General features: G+C 46.3%; 1 protein-coding gene across 1 annotated transcript in view; it reads right to left on the reverse strand.

Annotated features, from left to right (window-relative positions):
- Nucleotides 1-3,540: 3,540 nt before the first annotated feature.
- AGBL2 (AGBL carboxypeptidase 2) overlaps nucleotides 3,541-19,377 on the reverse strand; it is a gene marked incomplete at its 3' end in the record, with an annotated part of 76,900 nt that continues 61,063 nt past the window's right edge. The window contains exons 20-21 of the mRNA XM_082270961.1: nucleotides 13,410-13,546; nucleotides 3,541-3,668 (exon numbers count right to left, since the gene is read on the reverse strand). Of these exons, the coding sequence (XP_082127087.1) occupies nucleotides 3,541-3,668; nucleotides 13,410-13,546 (265 nt within the window). The remainder of the gene's footprint in view (nucleotides 3,669-13,409; nucleotides 13,547-19,377) is intronic.

Raw genomic sequence — 19,377 nt, forward strand, 5'->3', positions numbered from 1 at the left:
TCGCGTAAGGGGGTGGGGTGCTCTGTACATCTAACCGGCCCTTTGAGGGCAACCATAATGCTGATGCGGCCCGTGATGAAATTGGGTTTGACACTCCTGGTCTAGATGTTAGGGGGTGGGAGGGTGGGGGCTTCAAGGAACAGATTCGCAGCACAGCCACCTGGTCCAGTGAAGACACCTTCACAAGGCATTACCGAGTTGAGGTGCTGTCCCAACAGGATTTAGCCCTCAGCAGAAAAATTCTACAGGACTTTGCACTTTAACCACTTTACCACCGGAGGATTTTGCTGTCTTACGTCCAGGCCACTTTTTGCGATTCGGCGCTGTGCGACTTTAACTGACAATTGCGCGGTCGTGCGACGCCGTACCCAAGCGAAATTTACGTCCTTTTTTTCCCACAAACAGAGCTTTCTTTTGGTGGTATTTGATAACCTGTGCGATTTTTACTTTTTGCGCTATAAACAAAAAAAGAGCGTTTATTTTGAAAAAATAACAATATTTTTAACATTTTTTTATATGAAATTCCCCCCAAAAAAGCAAATGTAAATGTAAAAAAAAATGTAAAAAAAAATTTTTTTTTACATTTTTGGGCAATTTGTTTTCTGCTACCCATGTTTGGTAAAAAAAAAATCACAATAAGCGTATTTTGATTGGTTTGCGCAAAAGTTATTGCATTTACTAACAAAGGGAAAGATTTCTGTCATTTTTGGTGTTTTTTTTTTAACGCGTAATGGCGGCGATCTGCGATTTTTTTTGCGGTACTGCGACATTGCGGCGGACAGATCGGACCCTTGACTGACATTTTTAAAACTTTTGGGGGTACCAGTGACATTACTGCAGTAATCAGTGCTATAAATATGCACTGTTACTGTAAAAATGACACTGGCAGGGAAGGGGTTAATTTTATTGGAGAGGGAGGGGTTAATGTATGCCTGGTGCTTACTGACGTGTGGAGGGGGAGGTGACTGAGTGAGCCAGGGACAGATCGGATGTCCAGCTATGCTGAACACTCCGATCTGTCACTCCCTGTCACTTGGGAGATCCGCCGCTTGTGTTTACACAGGCGGGCGGATCTCCACACTAGATCCCCGACGATCGGGGATGAGTGGCGGCGATCGCCGATGCTCTTCCCCTGGCCCGACTCCCGCTGTGACCGAAAACAGCGGGAGCGAGCCTCCGGCGGCGCGCAAGCGCCGCCCAGAAGGGGGAGTGTCTGACGACGTAGTACTGCGTCGTCAGACGATAACGAGCCACTCTGCTGCAGTAATATTACTGTGGGCGGAGGTAAAGTGGTTAATTTGTACCATTGCACACATTTGTGGTTTTGTTCACTACCATAACATATATTCATTTGGAAGATTTATATATGGTTTGGTTCACACCTTTAATAGTCTGTTGTAGAATAGGACTGTTTGCTTTGTGATTTAAGCATTATTTAGTGTTTCTCCTTTTGCAGAACACCAGTACACTTGTTTAGCGCACTTGATTTATTTTCACTACACGCTGTCCCAACAGGATTTAGCCCTCAGCAGAAAAGTTCTACAGGCAATAGTCCAACCCTAAGATAGGCCTGTGTTTGCCTGTACAATAAACAATCCATAGCATTACAACAAAATATATATATGAAAGTACTCAAATCATGTGCAAAATAGTGGTAAACCAATATAAAGTGCTGATGTGATTCGTCCCAGAACAAATAGTTCATAAGAAAGTGCTTCATAAAAAAAAAAAAAAAAAAAGTGCTGTAGCTGAAAAGCACAAAGTCAATGACATCTGGTAAGTGAAAGAGAGCACAGAGTGTTGCATGAAGCACTAAGAAAGCATAGGATCTGCACTGGAGCACTTTTTTTTTTTTAAACAGTTTTTTTGAAGCACTTTAATATGAACTACAGTATATGTTCTGGGACTAACATTAGCACTTTTTATTAGTTTACCACTAATTTGCAGATTATTTTAGTAATTTTATATATATATATGTTGATGTAAATGGAGTGATGATGTCTAGGACAGCGCTGTGGATTGATTAGGGTATTTGTAACAAGTGGCTAACATATGGTCACCTGGCGAATAGCAGCAGTCCTGATAGGTAGATATTCATAAAAAGTGACAGTGCTGTGAGGTAGACATTATACCGTGTTGGCCTGTGCTACTCATTTTTCCTCTCAGGTGTGCTGTCCTGGAAGAGGATTGGAGAAAACCCTCAGATTTACCAGTAACAGTGTTTCTGGGATGGCCGGCCTACTTCCCGCCCAGTGAGGTGGGAGAAGAGCGGATGACAATGTGTTATAAGTTAAGATGTTGATTTATTCCCCTCCTGGACCGGTTTAACCACTTTACCACCGGAGGATTTTGCTGTCTTACGTCTGGGCCACTTTTTGCGATTCGGCACTGTGCGACTTTAACTGACAATTGCGCGGTCCTGCAACGCCGTACCCAAACTAAATTTACGTACTTTTTTTCCCACAAACAGAGCTTTCTTTTGGTGGTATTTGATCACCTGTGCGATTTTTACTTTTTGCGCTATAAACAAAAAAAAGAGCGTAAAATTTGAAAAAACAACAATATTTTTCACATTTTTTTTATATGAAATTCCCCCCCAAAAAATGTAAAAATCAAATTTTTTTTAAATTTTTGGCCAATTTGTTTTCTGCTACCTATGTTTGGTAAACAAAAATCACAATAAGTGTATTTTGATTGGTTTGCGCAAAAGTTGTTGCGTTTACTAACTAAGGGAAAGATTTCTGTCATTTTTGGTGATTTCTTTTTTTAACGAGTAATGGCGGCGATCTGCGATTTTTTTTGCGGGACTGCGGCGGATAGATCGGACCCTTGACTGACATTTTTGACACTTTTGGGGGTACCAGTGACATTACTACAGTATTCAATGCTATACATATGCACTGTTACTGTAAAAATGACACTGGCAGGGAAGGGGTTAATTTTATTGGAGAGGGAGGGGTTAATGTATGCCTGGTGCTTACTGACATGTGTGGGGGGAGGTGACTGAGTGACGACACAAGGGCAGATCGCAGGTTCAGCTATGCTGAACCCTGCAATCTGACCCTGCCTGTCACTTAGGAGATCCGCCCGCTCTGTTTACACAAGCGGACGGATCTCCAGATTCGATTCCCCAACGATCGAGGAAGAGGAGCAGCGATCGCCGCTGCTCCTCCCCTGGCCCGACTCCCGCTGTGACTGAATACAGCGGAAGCGAGCCTCCGGCGGCGCGCACGTGCCGCCGAGAAAGGGGAGTGTCTGGCGAAGAAGGTCTACGTCGCCAGACGATAACGAACCACTAGAGCTCTAGTGAGCAGTGGCAAAGTGGTTAAGGAGTTACTTTATGTATAACGTAGGGATGAGGGAAGGTTAACAGCTGTTTCTTGATTGTGTTTTCTTGTAGGGAGGAGCCTATCTTCTCTCAGGTGTACCGTTCTGTAAGACTGCCAGAAACACCATTACTGGTAAGTCTAACTGGAGGTTTTAACTCTCCCCTCCACAACGATACATACAGTATTAACTTTTTAAATCTTTACCAACCTTCTAATGTGTCTCTTCAGAAGTGTCCTCTGCAGTGGCTGAGATGAGGGAATTTGACCTCCTGACCTTTGGTAATAACTTCATAGAGTCTGATATGTGTGTCTTTTTTGGCAAGAGGTTATCCAACAGATCTACAAACAAAAAAACAGGAATTAAAATCGGTTTTGCTCATAGCGACCAATCCATTATGCTTTTTTTTTTATTTGCTCCCCCTAGTAGAGAACTGGCAGTCAATGGGGATGATTTACTTTAACTGCAGAGTGCAAAATCTGGTGCAGCTTGGTGCATGGTAGCCAATCAGCTACTAACTTCAATTAAGCTTTGACATAAAAAAAAAAAAAAAAAAACTGGAAGCTGATTGGTTTCTCTTCAGAGCTGCGCCAAGTTTTACACTCTCCAGTTTTAGTAAATGAACCCCATTGTCTCATTGGGGTAACACTGAAGCCAGGTATTGTGTGTTTTTTATTATTGGCCTAAAAAAAGGGATATCTTTATTGAAGCATCAGGAAGAAGTGATTATGTGATTATTTGGATTGGATTTGGATTGGATTATGTGGACGCTCTTCCCCACACTCATACTGCATTACCTGCAATCGCAATCCTAACTCCACTAGCTAGGCCAGCCTTTTTTTAACCAGGTTGCCCAAGCACCCAGGGGTGCCTACAAATTAAAATTGTAAGCAAGCCAGCAGGTGGATCAGGCCTGCCTTTTAGTTACACAAAGCTGCAGGTTTTTATTATGCACAATTATGACTTTCTAGACCAGTGGTTCTTAACCTTGTTGGAGGTACTGAACCCCACCAGTTTCATATGCGCACTCACCGAACCCTTCTTAATTGATAAAATAAAACATGATTTTTTCAAATTCAAAACATAGGTATATATTTAGATATATATTTATACATAGGTGCGCATAATGAACAAAACCATAAAAAAAAAAAAAAAAAAAAAAAAAAAGGCTCCATAGCTCAGGGGTTAGAGCACTGGTCTTGTAAACCAGGGGTCGCGAGTTCAAATCTCGCTGGGGCCTCCCTGCAAGTGTTGGCGACTGTATCTCAAAAAACAAAACCATTAAGAACAAAACCATTAAAACATGGGGTGTCAGGAGGGCACACACTGGGGTGGGGGGGGTTGGGAGGGCATACCATAGGGTGTCAGGAGAGAACACACTGAGGGGGGAGGTGTTGGGAGGGCATACTATGGGGTATCAGGAGGGCACACACTGGGGTGGGGGGGTTGGGAGGGCATACCATAGGGTGTCAGGAGAGAACACACTGAGGGGGGAGGTGTTGGGAGGGCATACTATGGGGTATCAGGAGGGCACACACTGGGGGGGCTGGGAGGACATACCATGGGGTGTCAGGAGGGAACACACTGGGGGGAGGTGTTGGGAGGGCATTCCATGGGGTATCAGGAGGACATACACTGGGGGGGGGGGGTTTGGGAGGGCATACCATGGGGTATCAGGAGGGCACACACTGGGGGGGTTGGGAGGACATAGCATGGGGTGTCAAGAGGAACACACTTTGGGGAGGTGTTTGGGGGGCATACCATGGGGTATCAGGAGGGCGAGGGCACACACCAGGGGGTATTCACAATGCTTTATTGAGCTAAATGAAAAGGACATGCATTTCCATCTGTCAGCTAACAGCACCTCTATGCTAAGCTGCAGTAACTCAGCAGACGTAGCATAGAGTTCCTTGTAAACGAATCCACCATGTACAGCTAGCTGAGCCTACCTCCAGGAACATTCACTCGGCTCCCTCTGCTCAGCTGCTCACACTTCCCTCTTCCAGGCGGGGGCGATCTCTGTGGTCAGGTACATCCCCATCCCGCCCACTCGCGCAGCAAGCAGCCTGCAGGAGATAGGCTGGAAACCTGCTGGGGGAGGTACAGGGGGCGGAGTGTCAAGTGTCTATGTGTAATGGCTGTGAGTTGTCCCGACCGCAGCTCTGATTTCCCGGGGTGCGCTCGGCCTCACAATCAGTAATATTTTCTCGGGGGGAGCAATTGCCCCTTTGCACCCCCCCCCCCCCGCCGAACCCCGGAGACTGACTCACCGAACCCCTGGGGTTCGATCGAACCCAGGTTAAGAACCACTGTTCTAGACACTGGCATCTTAACAGCCAATGACGACATCAGTTTATAAGGAGGAGATCTGTTGCCTCCACAGCATCCTTGTTTGACCCTCTTGTGCCCCTTTTTGTCAGCACTGGGGTGACATTAGCTGACCGATGGAGAAGAGAAACATTGGAATACTAGCCAGTACCAGTGTGCAAAAAATGGATTTTTGTAAAATCTTACCGTAAAATCCTTTTCTCTTAAGCTCATTGACAGACGTAGTCCTCGTTGATTAATATCAACTCGGGTTATACTGCCCTCTACAGGAGTAGGACTAGACAGGAAAGAAAATGTTCTGGCCACACCCTAGGGGCAGTCCCAGAGGGTATATCCTCTCACTTCCTGCTACAGCAAATCAGTTATGTCACAAAGCAGTGTTTAGAGAATTTAACCCAACCCAACTCAAAAAACAGAGGGGCGGGTACTACGTCTGTCAATGAGCTTAAGAGAAAAGGATTTTACGGTAAGATTTTACAAAAATCCATTTTTCTCTGTCGCTCATTGACAGATGTAGTCCTCGTTGATTAATAACAACTCGGGACGTCCCAAAGCAGTACCACAAATGAGGGGTGGGATAACAGAAATCAAAATCCAGAAGGCCCAACCGGAGCCAACCAGAAGCATCAAAGACTCATCGAGCAAAAAGATGAGACCTAAGTGAAACACCCAACAAACCCTTGAGGTAGACCAACAGTCTCCTCAGATTGCGGCCTGCAGAACCTTGTGGCCAAAAGAGGCATCTGACGATGCCATCACATCAACTTTATAAAATGTTGTAAAGGTATGAACCGACGATCAAGTCATCGCCTTGAAAACCTGGATCGCTGACGCCTGATGGCGGAAGACCCAGGAGACACTAGGCGCCCGAGTAGAGTGCGCCTTAACAGGGAACGGAGGATTCCGACCCTTAATAGAATAAGCCTGTACCACCGTCTGACTGGTCCATCTAGATATGGTCGCGGCAGACACAGGCAACCCCCTTCAAGGGCTATCCGTGATCACAAAAAGTGAGTCCGTCTTACGAAAACAAGTTCGTAGTAGTCAAGTGTATCCTTCTGAACCCCATCCAAGGAGTGTAATGCAAACTCCCAAGGATGGCTAGTCTTAGGACACGGGGAAATTAACACAATATTTTTACTCAGATGAAAACTCTGAAAACCACTTAGGAAGGATGGATCTGGAAGAAGAACCACCTTATCCCTATGAACCACCAGATATGGGGAACGTCAAGATAATGCGGCCAGTTCTGACACCCTGCGTGCAGAAGTAATGGCCACCAAGAAGGCCACCTTCTGGGATAATGTAAGCAAGGGAATCTCCCTAATATCTTCAAAGAGAAGTTTCTGAAGAACCGACCACACTAAATTAAGATCCCAGGCGGTAAGGGTGCGCGCACTGGCGGAGCCAGATGTCGCACCCCCTGGATGAAATTCCGCACCAAGGAATGATTAGCCAAAGGTTTCTGAAAGAAGATTGCTAACGCTGAAACCTGACCCTTGATAGTGCTCAAGGACAGTTTCTGCTCAACCCCTTGTTGCAGACAGACCAAGATTCGGGTCACCGAATAGGTATGTGGGGGAAATCCAAAAGATTCACACCACGCCATATAAGACTTCCATGTGCTGGAAGTCGCTTTCCTTGCTTTAACTAGAGGTAGGAATAACTGAAGCTGACACTCCCTTGTCCTTCAGTACCTGGGTCTCAATGGCCAGGCCATTAAGCCAGCGATTGTAAAGCAAGATGGAAGATCGGTCCCTGAGACCGCAAATCCTCCCTGAGAGGAAGTCTCCAAGAAGCGTCCGCGACTAGCCTCACCAAGTCGGCGTACCAGGCTCGACGAGGTCAGTCCGGAATTTCCAGAATAACTGGAATTCCCTCCACCTCTATCCTGCGAAGAAGTTCCCGCAGTAACTTGAGAGGATGGAAGGCATGCCGTTGCTGATACTGCTCCCACGGGGCGATCAGCGTTTCTGCTGCGTCCGCTAGAGAATCGCGGGTGCGAGCTACAAACCTCCGCACCTTCCTGTTGAGCCAAGGTGCCAACAGATCCACATCCGGGGTGCCCCAATGAAGGGACAGCTAGTGAAAAACCTCTGGATGAAGAGGCGATACCCCTTGATCCAGAATCTGATGGCTGAAATAATCTGCCTGCCGATTTCCCACCCCCGGAGTGAACACTGCGGGGAGATCCGGAACAAACCGTTCCGTCCAATGAAAGATGCAAGTCGTTTCGATGGCCACCAGGACACTCTAAGTGCCCCTTTCTTGACATAAGTCACGACCGTGGCATAGTGTGATTGGATCCGAATCGGGCTGCTCTAGAGCTGCTCGGTCCAGTAAATCAGACAAAATCTGATCGCTCTCAGTTCCGATACCCTATTGGTAACCTGGATGCTATCGGAAGGAATGACTTCCCCTGGTTGAGCATCGGAGACTTCCTGGTCCGCTCGCTCAACCGGATCCGATTGTCCAGGAAATCGGAATTCTGATTCCATTAGAAAAAAATCTCCTTCAGGAGAATTTGGGTATGAGACTGGGTATACGGTACTGCCTCTAAGAAGGCCACCATCAGTCGCAGCCAATTGACGGACAGCAACATCCGAATCGTTGACTGAACCTTCTGGAGTTTCTCCGCAAGGAGAAACTTTCTTGCCCAGGATGTATCCAACATTAGGCCCAGATAGTTCAGTCTCCTGGTGGGAACCAGGGATGATCTTTGGGAAAGCAAAGAAAACGCTGATGTCCTGCGATGATGGGGATATAAGGATAGGCATTCTAAATGTCTATGGACGCCAGGAACTCCCCCTGATGCAGGGAGGCCACCACTGTTCAGATGGACTCCATCTTTCCCCAAGTCCAGAATTGGACGCACCTTGCCCTCTTTCCTGGGCATTGTGAACAGGTTTGAATAGAACCCCTGAAACCGTTCAATGTTAGAAGGGAAGAATCGTACCGGTGGAAGTGATCGAAACTCGATCCTGTATCCTGACCGTATGACTTTGCGAACCCCTTAGTCCGGGGTTCTGGCAAGCCATGGATCTGGAAACCGGTGAAGACATCCCCCCACCCCAGAGATGGGTAGGGGCGCATCAGGCTGTATTCTTCAGGCTTGGCTGAGCCGGACTTTTTGTTTAGCCGACCAGCGCCCTTTGAAAAACCCTCTGAAGGCTTTGGAGGGTTTCGCCTTATCGCCCGCCCTCGCAGAAGGAACAACTCTTTATGAGCAGAAAGGGAAGGTCCTCGCTGGTTACGAGGTCCTCTTCATCCTAACAGTCTGTGGCAAGACAGCAGGTGGTACTGTCTATCCTTTAAAGAGGAATTCCTCAAACGGATAGCGCCTAGCCATGCGTTAGGAAATAACAGGGGTTCGTTTCAAAACGACCCCATTTGGGTAAAGGAAAATCCTTCGCCCTTTTGGTAGGCTAACAAGTACAAAAAAAGAATTTCAGTCTCAGCTACCTCTGCCGGTGTAACCTCAAGACTAAAGGTTTCCCGGACTGACACAACTAGTGCATCCACCACTCTTGTGCTATGGCGGAGGCAGAAACGTTCTCCTCACTGCTGAGGAGACATTACCTGAGACAACAGCCCCATAAGAGGGACCTGCAGCTGCATTGACCAGCTCCGAATCTGTATCTGAAGTATCAGATAAAAAATGGGGGTAGGCGGGGGTCGCTTCTTGACCCCCGTCCCTGACAGGCCACCTCCACCCGGGATACCAAAGACTCCAAAACTGCCGATAATGCATTAAAAACAAGTGGGGTACTGGAGGGTCCTGCGGCCACCTTGAGGGGATCAGGTGGGGATACCTATGCGGCAGGGTCAATGATTATACAAGACATTTGCCAGCGAAAAAAAAAAATGACAAAGTAAAAAACTTTATTTTTTTTTTTTTGTATCCCCCAGTCGCAACAGCGCCCCTCAGTGTTACCTGCCTTTTTGGACCCCACAGAGAGAGAGAGAGAGAGAGAGAGAGAGAGACCCCAAGGCTCATCCCTGATGCACAGAAGTTTTCATCAGCTTGCTCAGTGCTGTCCTGTTACAGACAGGAAGTCTTTGGCCCTTTTTCCTGGGTAAAGGAGGCGGCTCCGCCCCTTAACACGCCTTCCGGCGCCTCCCTCTGGCTCCACGAGGTGTTTGGTCACCTCAAACATGGCCGCCCCCATGCTGGAGACACGAGGCTACGCCAATATGGCGGCCTCGTGTGCTCTGCAAGACAATGGCGGCGGCCTGTAGGATAGCGGCAGCTTAGCAGCGGCCTGCGGGATGCTGTATTCGGCCTAGCGGCCTGCGGGGGTGCATCGGCCCCCCAAACTTCACCCTGGATGGTGATCAGCCTGGCCGGCGGTACCGGACCCTGGCGGGCCGCATGCGGTCCGTGGGCCGTCGGAAGGCAGCCTGCCCTTGCTGGAGGAATGCGATCTGGACTGCAGTTATACATGCATAGACATCGCCCTGTGAACACCTCTGACAGGTAGGATACCTTATGCTACCACAGTAATATTCTAGTACTGCCACTGACTTCAGTCATCTTTACAGTTTTGAAATGACATTAGATTGTCAGCTCCCAAACCAAGCCTCCTGGTTTCTTGTTCACAAAAATCACACTCAAATAGGGGGATCTGTGACATGTTATAGGATAGAGGGGAGACCCATCCTTACCATTTAGAGAGGGGCCCGCGTTCACCACAAACCCGTCAGGGGGAAAAGGGGGAACATACTACTCACCATACCGGAACCAGGCGGGCGCCAACTCCTGACAGTACCCCTCTCCACCGGGGTGGGAGGGCTGTCGACCAATACGGACGCCGTGACTCATGGTCATTGGCGTTTAAGCGAGACGTTTAACTCGCAGGGTCAGTCCCCGTCCAGTGGGACTATGTTGCGGCCGACCCAGCGCGGAGCTATGGCCTGCACGCGCTCGTACGCTGAACTGGGGTGACCACTGGATCTCAACATCCAGCCCGTCGCCCAGTTCCAGCTTTCTTGCTTGAAGATCTCACAGGAACACTGGAGAAAAAAGCTGTCTAAAAAATCTTTCTAAGAAAAAAATCCTGCCAGGACCGAAGATCCTAGCAAGGCATCTAGGTCCTTACTCCTAACTAGACAGAAAAAAACTGATTTGCTGTAGCAGGAAGTGAGAGGATATACCCTCTGGGACTGCCCCTAGGGTGTGGCCAGAACATTTTCTTTCCTGCCTAGTCCTACTCCTGTAGAGGGCAGTATAACCCGAGTTGTTATTAATCAACGAGGACTACGTCTGTCAATGAGCGACAGAGAAAGTGTATTTGCTTTGGAAGAATAAATCACCTCTAACATTAGGTGTCCTACGTCTGATGTTGCTACATTGTGTAAAGCTATAAGAATATTTTTTTATATTTTAGAATGGGGTGCCTTGAGACCATAATTTTGCCTTGTGTCTATAATTTTAAAGGCCTCCACTGATGTCAGCATACAGTTAGGTCCATATACATTTGGACACAGGTACAATTTTCATACTTTTTGCTCTGTATGCCACCAGAATAACATTAAAATTAAACAATCCAAATGAGTATGAAGTGCAGACTTTTGGGTTTAATTTAAGGGGTTAAACAAATATCAAGTACAAATTTGAGGAACTGCAACCATTTTTATACACAGTCCCCCCATTTTCAGGTGCTCAAATGTAACTGGACAAATGAATATACGGTAATCATAAATAAAATGTTAATTTTTAATATTTTGTTGAGAATCCTTTACTGGCAATGACTGCCGGAAGTCTGAAACCCATGGACATTACCAAAGATTGGGTTTCCTCCTTTCTGATGCTTTGCCAGGCTCTAACTGCATCTCTCTTCAGTTGTTCTTTGTTTGCGTGTCTTTCTGCCTTTAGTTTTGACTTTAGCAAGTGAAATGCGTGCTCAATTGGGTTGAGATCAGATGATTGACTCGGACATTGCAGAATATTCCACTTCTTTTCCTTCAAAAGCTCCTTAGTTGCTTTTGCAGTGTGTTTTGGATCATTATCCATCTGTACTGGGAAGCGTGGTCCAATCAACTTTGCTGCATTTGGTTGAATCTGGGCTGACAGTATATCTCTAAACACTTCAGAATTCATCCGGCTGCTTCTGTGACATCATCAATAAACACCAATGACCCAGTGCCACTGGAAGCCATGCATGCCCATGCCATCACACTGCCTCCACCATGTTTTACAGATGACATTGTGTGCTTTGGATCATGAGCTGCTCCAAGCCTTCTCCACACTTTTTTCTTCCAATCGTTCTGGTACAGATTAATCTTGGTTTCATCTGTCCAAAGAATGCTTTTCTAGGACTGGTCTGGCTTTTTAGATGTTTATTGGCAAAGTCTCTAATTTGGCTTTTCAATTCTTCAGAATTATAAATGGTTTGCACCTTGTGGTGAACCCTCTTTTTCATGAAGTCTTCTCTTGATTGTTGACTTAGACAATCATTCGCCCACCTCCAGGAGAGTTGACCCTTCACTTGTCTGGATGATGTGAATGAGTTTTTCTTTACCATAGAGAGGATCCTGCGATCATCCACCACTGTTGTCCTCTGTGGACGTCCGGGCCTTTTTATGTTGCTGAGCTCACCAGTGCGTTCTTTCCTGAGAATGTACCAAACTGTTGATTTGGCCACTCCTAATGTTGCTGATTTCTCTCTGATGGATATGTTTCATTTTTGAAGCCTTACAATGGCCCGTTTCACTTGCATGGAAAGCTCCTTTGAATGCATGATGTAGGTTCAAAGCAATAGATTCCAAATGCAAATACCACACTTGGAATCAACTCCAGACCTTTTATCTGCTTAATTGATGAAGAAATTACGAAAGAGTAGCCCACACCTGGCCATGAAACAGCTTTTGATTTAATTGTCCAACTACTTTTGGTCCCTTGAAAAAACGGGGTTGGCTATTCTTAAGAGCTGTAATTCCTAAACCCTTCCTCTGATTTGGATGTACATACCCTCAAATTAAATCTAAGAGTGTGCACTTTCAGCTCATATTCATTATAGAACTATAGCTTGAATATGTTTTGGTAAATACCTGAAAAAAACTGTAAAACAACCCATTCCATTTAAAATAGAAATGAAAGGCAACTATTTGTGTATAGATAGGAAAATAACATTATAAATACATTTTTTCCCCATTTTTATAAGTGATCATATATCCTCTGTTGCATAAGAGCTGACTGAGAAACAGCAGCACACTGATCTTCCCAGTGGAAGGCAGTGCAGGAGGGGGTGTCAGCAGATAATTGGAGGAGAGCAGGCTCAGTTCCCAGCATACCTAGAAAACTGACCACGTTGTATTCTCATACCTAATGTGGCCAGTTTTTATTGGGAAAGCAGAGGGACTGGCAAGAACACCAGGGATTTCACACAAAGGAAAAACAGGATACTTTTTCATACAAGTACATGGTATAGCAGGCACATATCAGGAATATGAAATGTTGGGTTTACATATTCTTTAAATCCAAAGTGTATCTTAGTGCAGACTTACGAGAAAGCCAGCGAGTCAATCACACAAGAAAGAAATTAGATTTCCGGGGGGTGGGAGGAGGAGGACAGAGCTTTAAAATAATTAAAAGCTTATCTTCATCACTGAAAGTAAGCAGATTTTTTAAACCGAAGTAATTTTGAAGCTGCCAGTGCAAAAATGATATTGCCAAAATGTTGTCCTAAGTGAATGTAAAAGATAAATCCCCCCCCAGTCCCTTTTGATTTTATTCAAACCTGCACCCCCCTCACCTGAAGTCACTAGAGTGATGACTGACTCTGGGCGGAATCTGTTGCTCATGCGGGTCTTTGGGCTGAGACCAAGCTGTAGATCAATGGTTGAACTAGACACTTCGGAGCTTTTCAGTTTATTCACAGTTGTTGCAGAGCTAAAACAGGATTTATTATACAGGGGCCAGTTAAAGATCAACTTAAACAAGTAAAATCAATCACAACGACAGCAATTGCTATACAATCAACATTGCATTTGTTCTAATCTAAAGAAGCTCACACATTTTTTCACTTATCCGAGTTAAACATAATCCTATGCAGCCAGCTTCAGCGTGGTCTCAAAAAGCAGGTATGCTGCCTGCCTCAACATACAGTATTATGCAAAAGTTTTAGGCAGGAGTGGAAAAAATGCTGTAAATTAAGAATGCTTTCAGAAATAGAAGTGTTAGGGTCCTTTCACATGGCCCGCATCCGCCGACGGAGTCCGTTCTGCCCAGTGAGGGATCGATCTGTCGATCCCTGCTGAGCAGGCGGATGACAGCTCTGTCTCCGCTCTGTGTGCGGAGACGGAGCTGTCAGATCCCCACTGTCCTCTATGGGGGAATCGGATGAGAACGGACCGCCTGTCCGTTCACATCCGATCCTATTAGTGAAATCCAGATGGATGGAAACCCTATTTTCCATCCGTCCAGCTGATCGGATTGGATGGGATCGGATGTGAACGGACAGGCGGTCCGTTCTCATCCGATTCCCCCATAGAGGACAGTGGGGATCTGACAGCTCCGTCTCCGCACACAGAGCGGAGACAGAGCTGTCATCCGCCTGCTCAGCAGTGGATAGTAACGGGTGTCAGTGGAGAGGTCTCCGCTGATATCCGCTGCCCCATAGGGATGCATGGAGCATCCGATCAGGTCTACCTGAAAAACTGCCAGGCAGATCTGATCGGATCGTTCGTGTGAAAGGACTCTTAATAGTTTATTTTTATCAACTGCACCACAGTTCCCATGTTTTTGTGCATAGTTGAGTCGCTTAGCCTTGTTTCCATGTCCTATGCATGAAAACATAGGAACTGGTGTGCAGAAAAATGGCAGCAGGTGCTCTGGACTGACGAGTCAAAATGTGAAATATTTGGCTGTAGCAAGAGATAATTTATTGGCGAAGGGCTGGAGTACGGTACAATAATGAGTGTCTGCAGGCAACCGTAAAACATGGTTGAGGTTCCTAGCAAGTTTGGGGCTGCATTTCTGCAAATGGAGTTGGAGATTTGGTCAGGATCAATGGTGTCCTCAATGCTGAGAAAATCAGGGAGAGACTTATCCATCATGCCATACATCAGGGAGGTGTGTAATTGGCCCCAATTATTCTGCAGCAGGAAAACAACCCCAAACATGCAGCCAATGTCATTAAGAACTATCTTAGATGTAAAGAAGAACAAGGAGTCCCGCATGTGATGGTTTGGCCAAAACAGAGTTCCGATCTCAACACCATCAAGTCCTTCTGGGTATAGAGCAGCATGGGGCTTACTCCTTGGGATAATGCAGGGCCAATTACCAAACATTAGTGCTGCCAAAGTGTGAGAGTCTATATGTCTGTGCATGGCCAGATCTGGGGGGGGGGGGTTGCTGGTGTGGGCTGCCCCCCCCCTCCAATTTCAGTTGTACCCCCCCAGACCGATACCTTCCTTGGACAACATTGAGTCTGGCCCACTGAGCTCCTCTCCCCATCCCTGCACTCAGGGCCGGGACAGGGGGGTGGAGTCATCCTAGTGCATTTAACTAAAGGGTCTGGAAAGACGTGACAGCAGCATAGAGGAGTGAGATAAGGGGAAGTGCGTGCTTGTGCTGAGTTTTCCCTTCTTCCTGTCATAGCTGCGCTCCTCCATGGATCAGATGTCAATGGATCATGCTTACATTGGACTGTACACAGTTTGTTTATGGCCCCCTACCCACATTTCCTGCTGCCGGGAGATAAGTGGCCCTTGGAGGACATAGGGGGCTGGTAATCAATTAGTGTGTGTTCTGTCCAATCTAGCGATCCTGGGACATCTGCTCTATGGAGGAGTGAAGTTATGACAGGAGGGGGTGGAACTTAACGGTAGGGACATTTGTACTTTGAACACAAAGGGGGGGGGGGGGGGGTTACAAGGTATTTGTGATTGGGATGAGAGGTTTGTGGAGAGGAGGGGATTGGAGGGAAGGGTGAGATTAATTCTAGCAGGAGGAATGGAGAGGATATTGGATACACCAGTAATAATATCTAATATTATTACTGGTGTATCCATGATTCAGTGCTGAGACCCTTGCTTTTTAATACATTTGTAAATGATATAGGGTCTGGGATTAAAAGTACCATTTCAGTCTTTGCAGATGACACCAAGCTTTGCAGTGGAATAATGTCCTTACAGGAGGTCTTCAACTTACAAGCTGATCTCAATGCACTGTTTAATTAGGCAACTATGTGGCCAATGAGGTTTAATGTTGATAAATGTAAAGTTGTGCACTTGGGGGCTAAGAATATGCATGCATCATACATACTAGGGGGAGTGCAACTGGGGGAATCAAGGGTGGAGGAGGATGTGGGTGTTCTAGCAGATCATAAGCTTAATAACAGCATGCAATGCCAAGCTACAGTTCCTGAAGCAAGCAAAATCCTTTTTTGTATTAGGAGGGGTATGGACTCCAGAGAGAGTGATTTCATTTTGCCCCTGTACAAATCATTATTAAGATCTCATCTGGAACTGAAATGGACTAACACCAGCATATGACACGGCTCCCCAATTCATCACTGACTGTGGAAACTTCACATTGGACCTCCAAAGTCAGCGTAGTCCTCTACCAGGAAATTGAAGAGCACTTTATACTTTTCTCTGCTGACCAACTTTATGGAGATGCTGATTTCATTTTCCAGCAGTACTTGGCACCTGCCCACACTGCCAAAAGTACCAATACCTTGTTTCATGATCATGGTATCCCGCAAACTCACCTGACCTAAATCCCACAGAGAATCTGTGGGGTATTGTCAAGAGGACCCCTGTCCCCCATCCTGCTGACCCCCTGTCCTCTGCACTGCTGACCTCTGTCCGGATTCTTGTACACTCCCCTGCTGACCTCTTATACTCTGCCCTGCTAACCCCTGTATAGTGCCCTGGTAAACCACTGTACACTGGCCTACAAAGTAATGGCCTCTGTACACTGCCCTACAAACTGCTGATCCTATCCTCTGCCCTGCTTATCCACTGTACACTGCCTCCTATACACTTTACTGCTGACCTCCTCTGCCCCCTGACATTTTTTACTGCACCCCCACATCAGACCGGCTAGATCCGGCCCTGACCCTATGTAAGCTTTGACTTCAGAGACCAGTATACAGTATATTATGCAGGTGGATTTTCCTGCTCTTTGGCAGCTGAAAGGAGTGGCAGGGGGATAAAGTAAAGGAGTATGCACTGCTTGGGAGAGGGGATGAGAGGATTTGTTTTACTCTGTACTTACTTACAAGGTAGTGGAGGGTACAAAAAATAAAAATTGGTATAAAAACAGAACAAAGTAAAAAAAAAAAAAAAAAACACCTTTAAATACATTCTTTTCCAATCCCCTGGCCTGTAGCACAGTGGATTAGAGAGCTTAAATATGTTTCTTCTTTGGTTAAAATTTTTTACCTATCAGCAGTGGGAATGCCTGAATACATTTGCAAAAATATGGGGAGACTAGTGTGGCACCTGTGGAGCTAGTGCGGGACAGACAGTGCCTTAATGCCCCTGTACGTATTATTATTATACAGGATTTATATAGCACCAACAGTTTACACAGCGTTTTACATCATAAGGGCAGACAGTACAATTACAATACAATTGAATACAGTAGGAATCAGGAGTGTTAGAGCTTACAATCTACTTCTCACTTTCATTTATTATTATAAACCTAGGATCTAGGGGAGCTCTACATGGATACATTTATTAATCTGGAGACAACTGAGTACTGTCCATGATAGTTTTATTTGCACTACAATGTGGAATAGACTCCCTCCAGAGGTGGTTCTGGCCAGCTCACTAGATTGCTTTAAAAAGGGTCTGGATTCTTTCCTAGGTGTACATAATATAAATGGGTACTAACATTTTTTTTTCGGTAAAGTTGATCCAGGGAATATCCGATTGCCTCTCAGGAGATCAGGAAGGAATTTTTTTCCCCTGCTGTAGCAAATTGGATCATGCTTTGCTGGGGTTTATTTTTGCCTTCCTCTGGATCAACAACGGGTATAGGATTGTGTATATGGGATTGTATGGTTGGGTTTTCAATACTGTTTTTTAGTTTTTATGGTTGAACCCGATGGACTTGTGTCTTTTTTCAACCTGACTAACTATGTAACTATGTAATTAACATACAATTTTTCAGGACAAGCTTTCGGGGTACATCCCCTTCATCATGGTCCAAGCAGTACTAATTCACAAAAGATTTAGCAGAATGGTGAAAAAAAAAAAAAAAAAGAGAAAACCAAAATGTAGCACTACTCCCTTGGGAGCTGCTGGATACGGTTCCCCTGGATTACCATTAGCAACAGCATGACAGTTCAACATTTTCCCAAGTGTTTTAAGCTCAGTCAGGAAACAGTCCAGTAGCTTTGGTTTTTGTGTTTTTATTGACAACTTGGATGGGAGAAGGGAATGAGTGGGATACTCCAACTTGTATAACTATGCACAATTAGCTGGCACGACTGATTAATGCTGAGTAAAGCTGAATAGCACTGTATACCGCTAGTCACGTTTAGGCCGCTGCTTCACCTTGTCACAAGCAGTGAAGTAGAATTGAGTGAACTTCCTGAGGTAAACTGTACTGTACTGCAGAACAATCTTCAGGGCCCTTCCTGGCACCCCCTTTGTTCCTATTCTTCAGGGTCAACTACACGGCACCCCCTTCATTGTCAAACTTCCTGTGTGAGCTGGCTCCTTGATCCCCTGACTACTCTGGAGTGGTCCCCTTTCCTAGCCAGACCCTGCGGCAAATCCCTGAGTACTCACGATACTGTTTTTCCTGAGAGACTCTGCCACCAGGTCCACTGTCAGCACTCTGGATCCTCTGCAGCTCAGCTCCACACTCCTGGTTCACTAGGCCAACCCCCTGAACCACTTTCCTCACACCTGCAGGAGGAGAGACCAGCTGCCTGCCTCCTCCTGGGACTCTGCTTCCCTGTCACATGCCCCCTCTGTATTTATGGTCAATCCCAGGATGGATTGCAGGAATGCCCTCCCACTGGGACTGCCATAAAACACGATGTGCCACTGGGTGGGTTTCCTCCACTGTCCAACAAGCTCCCTCATTGGACACAGTGGGGACACTCCCTCAGACCCAGTGAATCACACTGACAGGCAAACTAATAGATCAGGCTCCCCTGATAAGCAGCAGGAGCAACAGATGCTTTTACCTAGTACCTACCGAACTAGGAGGGTGCTACACAAACAAACAAATATAACTGGCATGTTTGTTTGGTTTTCTCTTTTTTTCCCTTTTGGCTTAAAGCGGAGTTCCACCCTGGAATTTTTTTTTTTTTTTTTAAATACCCCCGGGACAGTCAGGGCTAGTACATTCCACAATGGCTAGCCTCTGATCTGTCCCGGGTTGCACTTACCTGTTAGGACAAATACTTACCTTGAAAAAGTCTTGTCCAGCGCTGCCATCTCAGATGTGGGCAGCTTGAAGCCAGCGTGTCCTCTTCTGCGTCCTCTTCCGCCTTCTTCGGTCCCACGATGCCCTGCGCCGGCCCCGTCAATTCTGGGGCGCGCGCGTCATCCCTCCACAGCTTCTGGGCATGCCCAGAAGCTGTTTAGAAGGGGATGACGCGCGCGCCCCGGAACTGACGTTGGGGCCGGTGCAGGCGCAATGATTCCTGGGAGCGATGACGTTCAGCTCCCAGGAATGATTGCAGAGCCAGGAAGTGACGACGGGCCGCGGCCGAGGAAGGAGGAAGAAGGAAGTAAGGTAAGTATATTTTCTTC

This window comes from Pelophylax lessonae (assembly GCF_965119305.1).
Source record: "Pelophylax lessonae genome assembly, chromosome: 10".
NCBI lineage: Eukaryota > Metazoa > Chordata > Amphibia > Anura > Ranidae > Pelophylax > Pelophylax lessonae.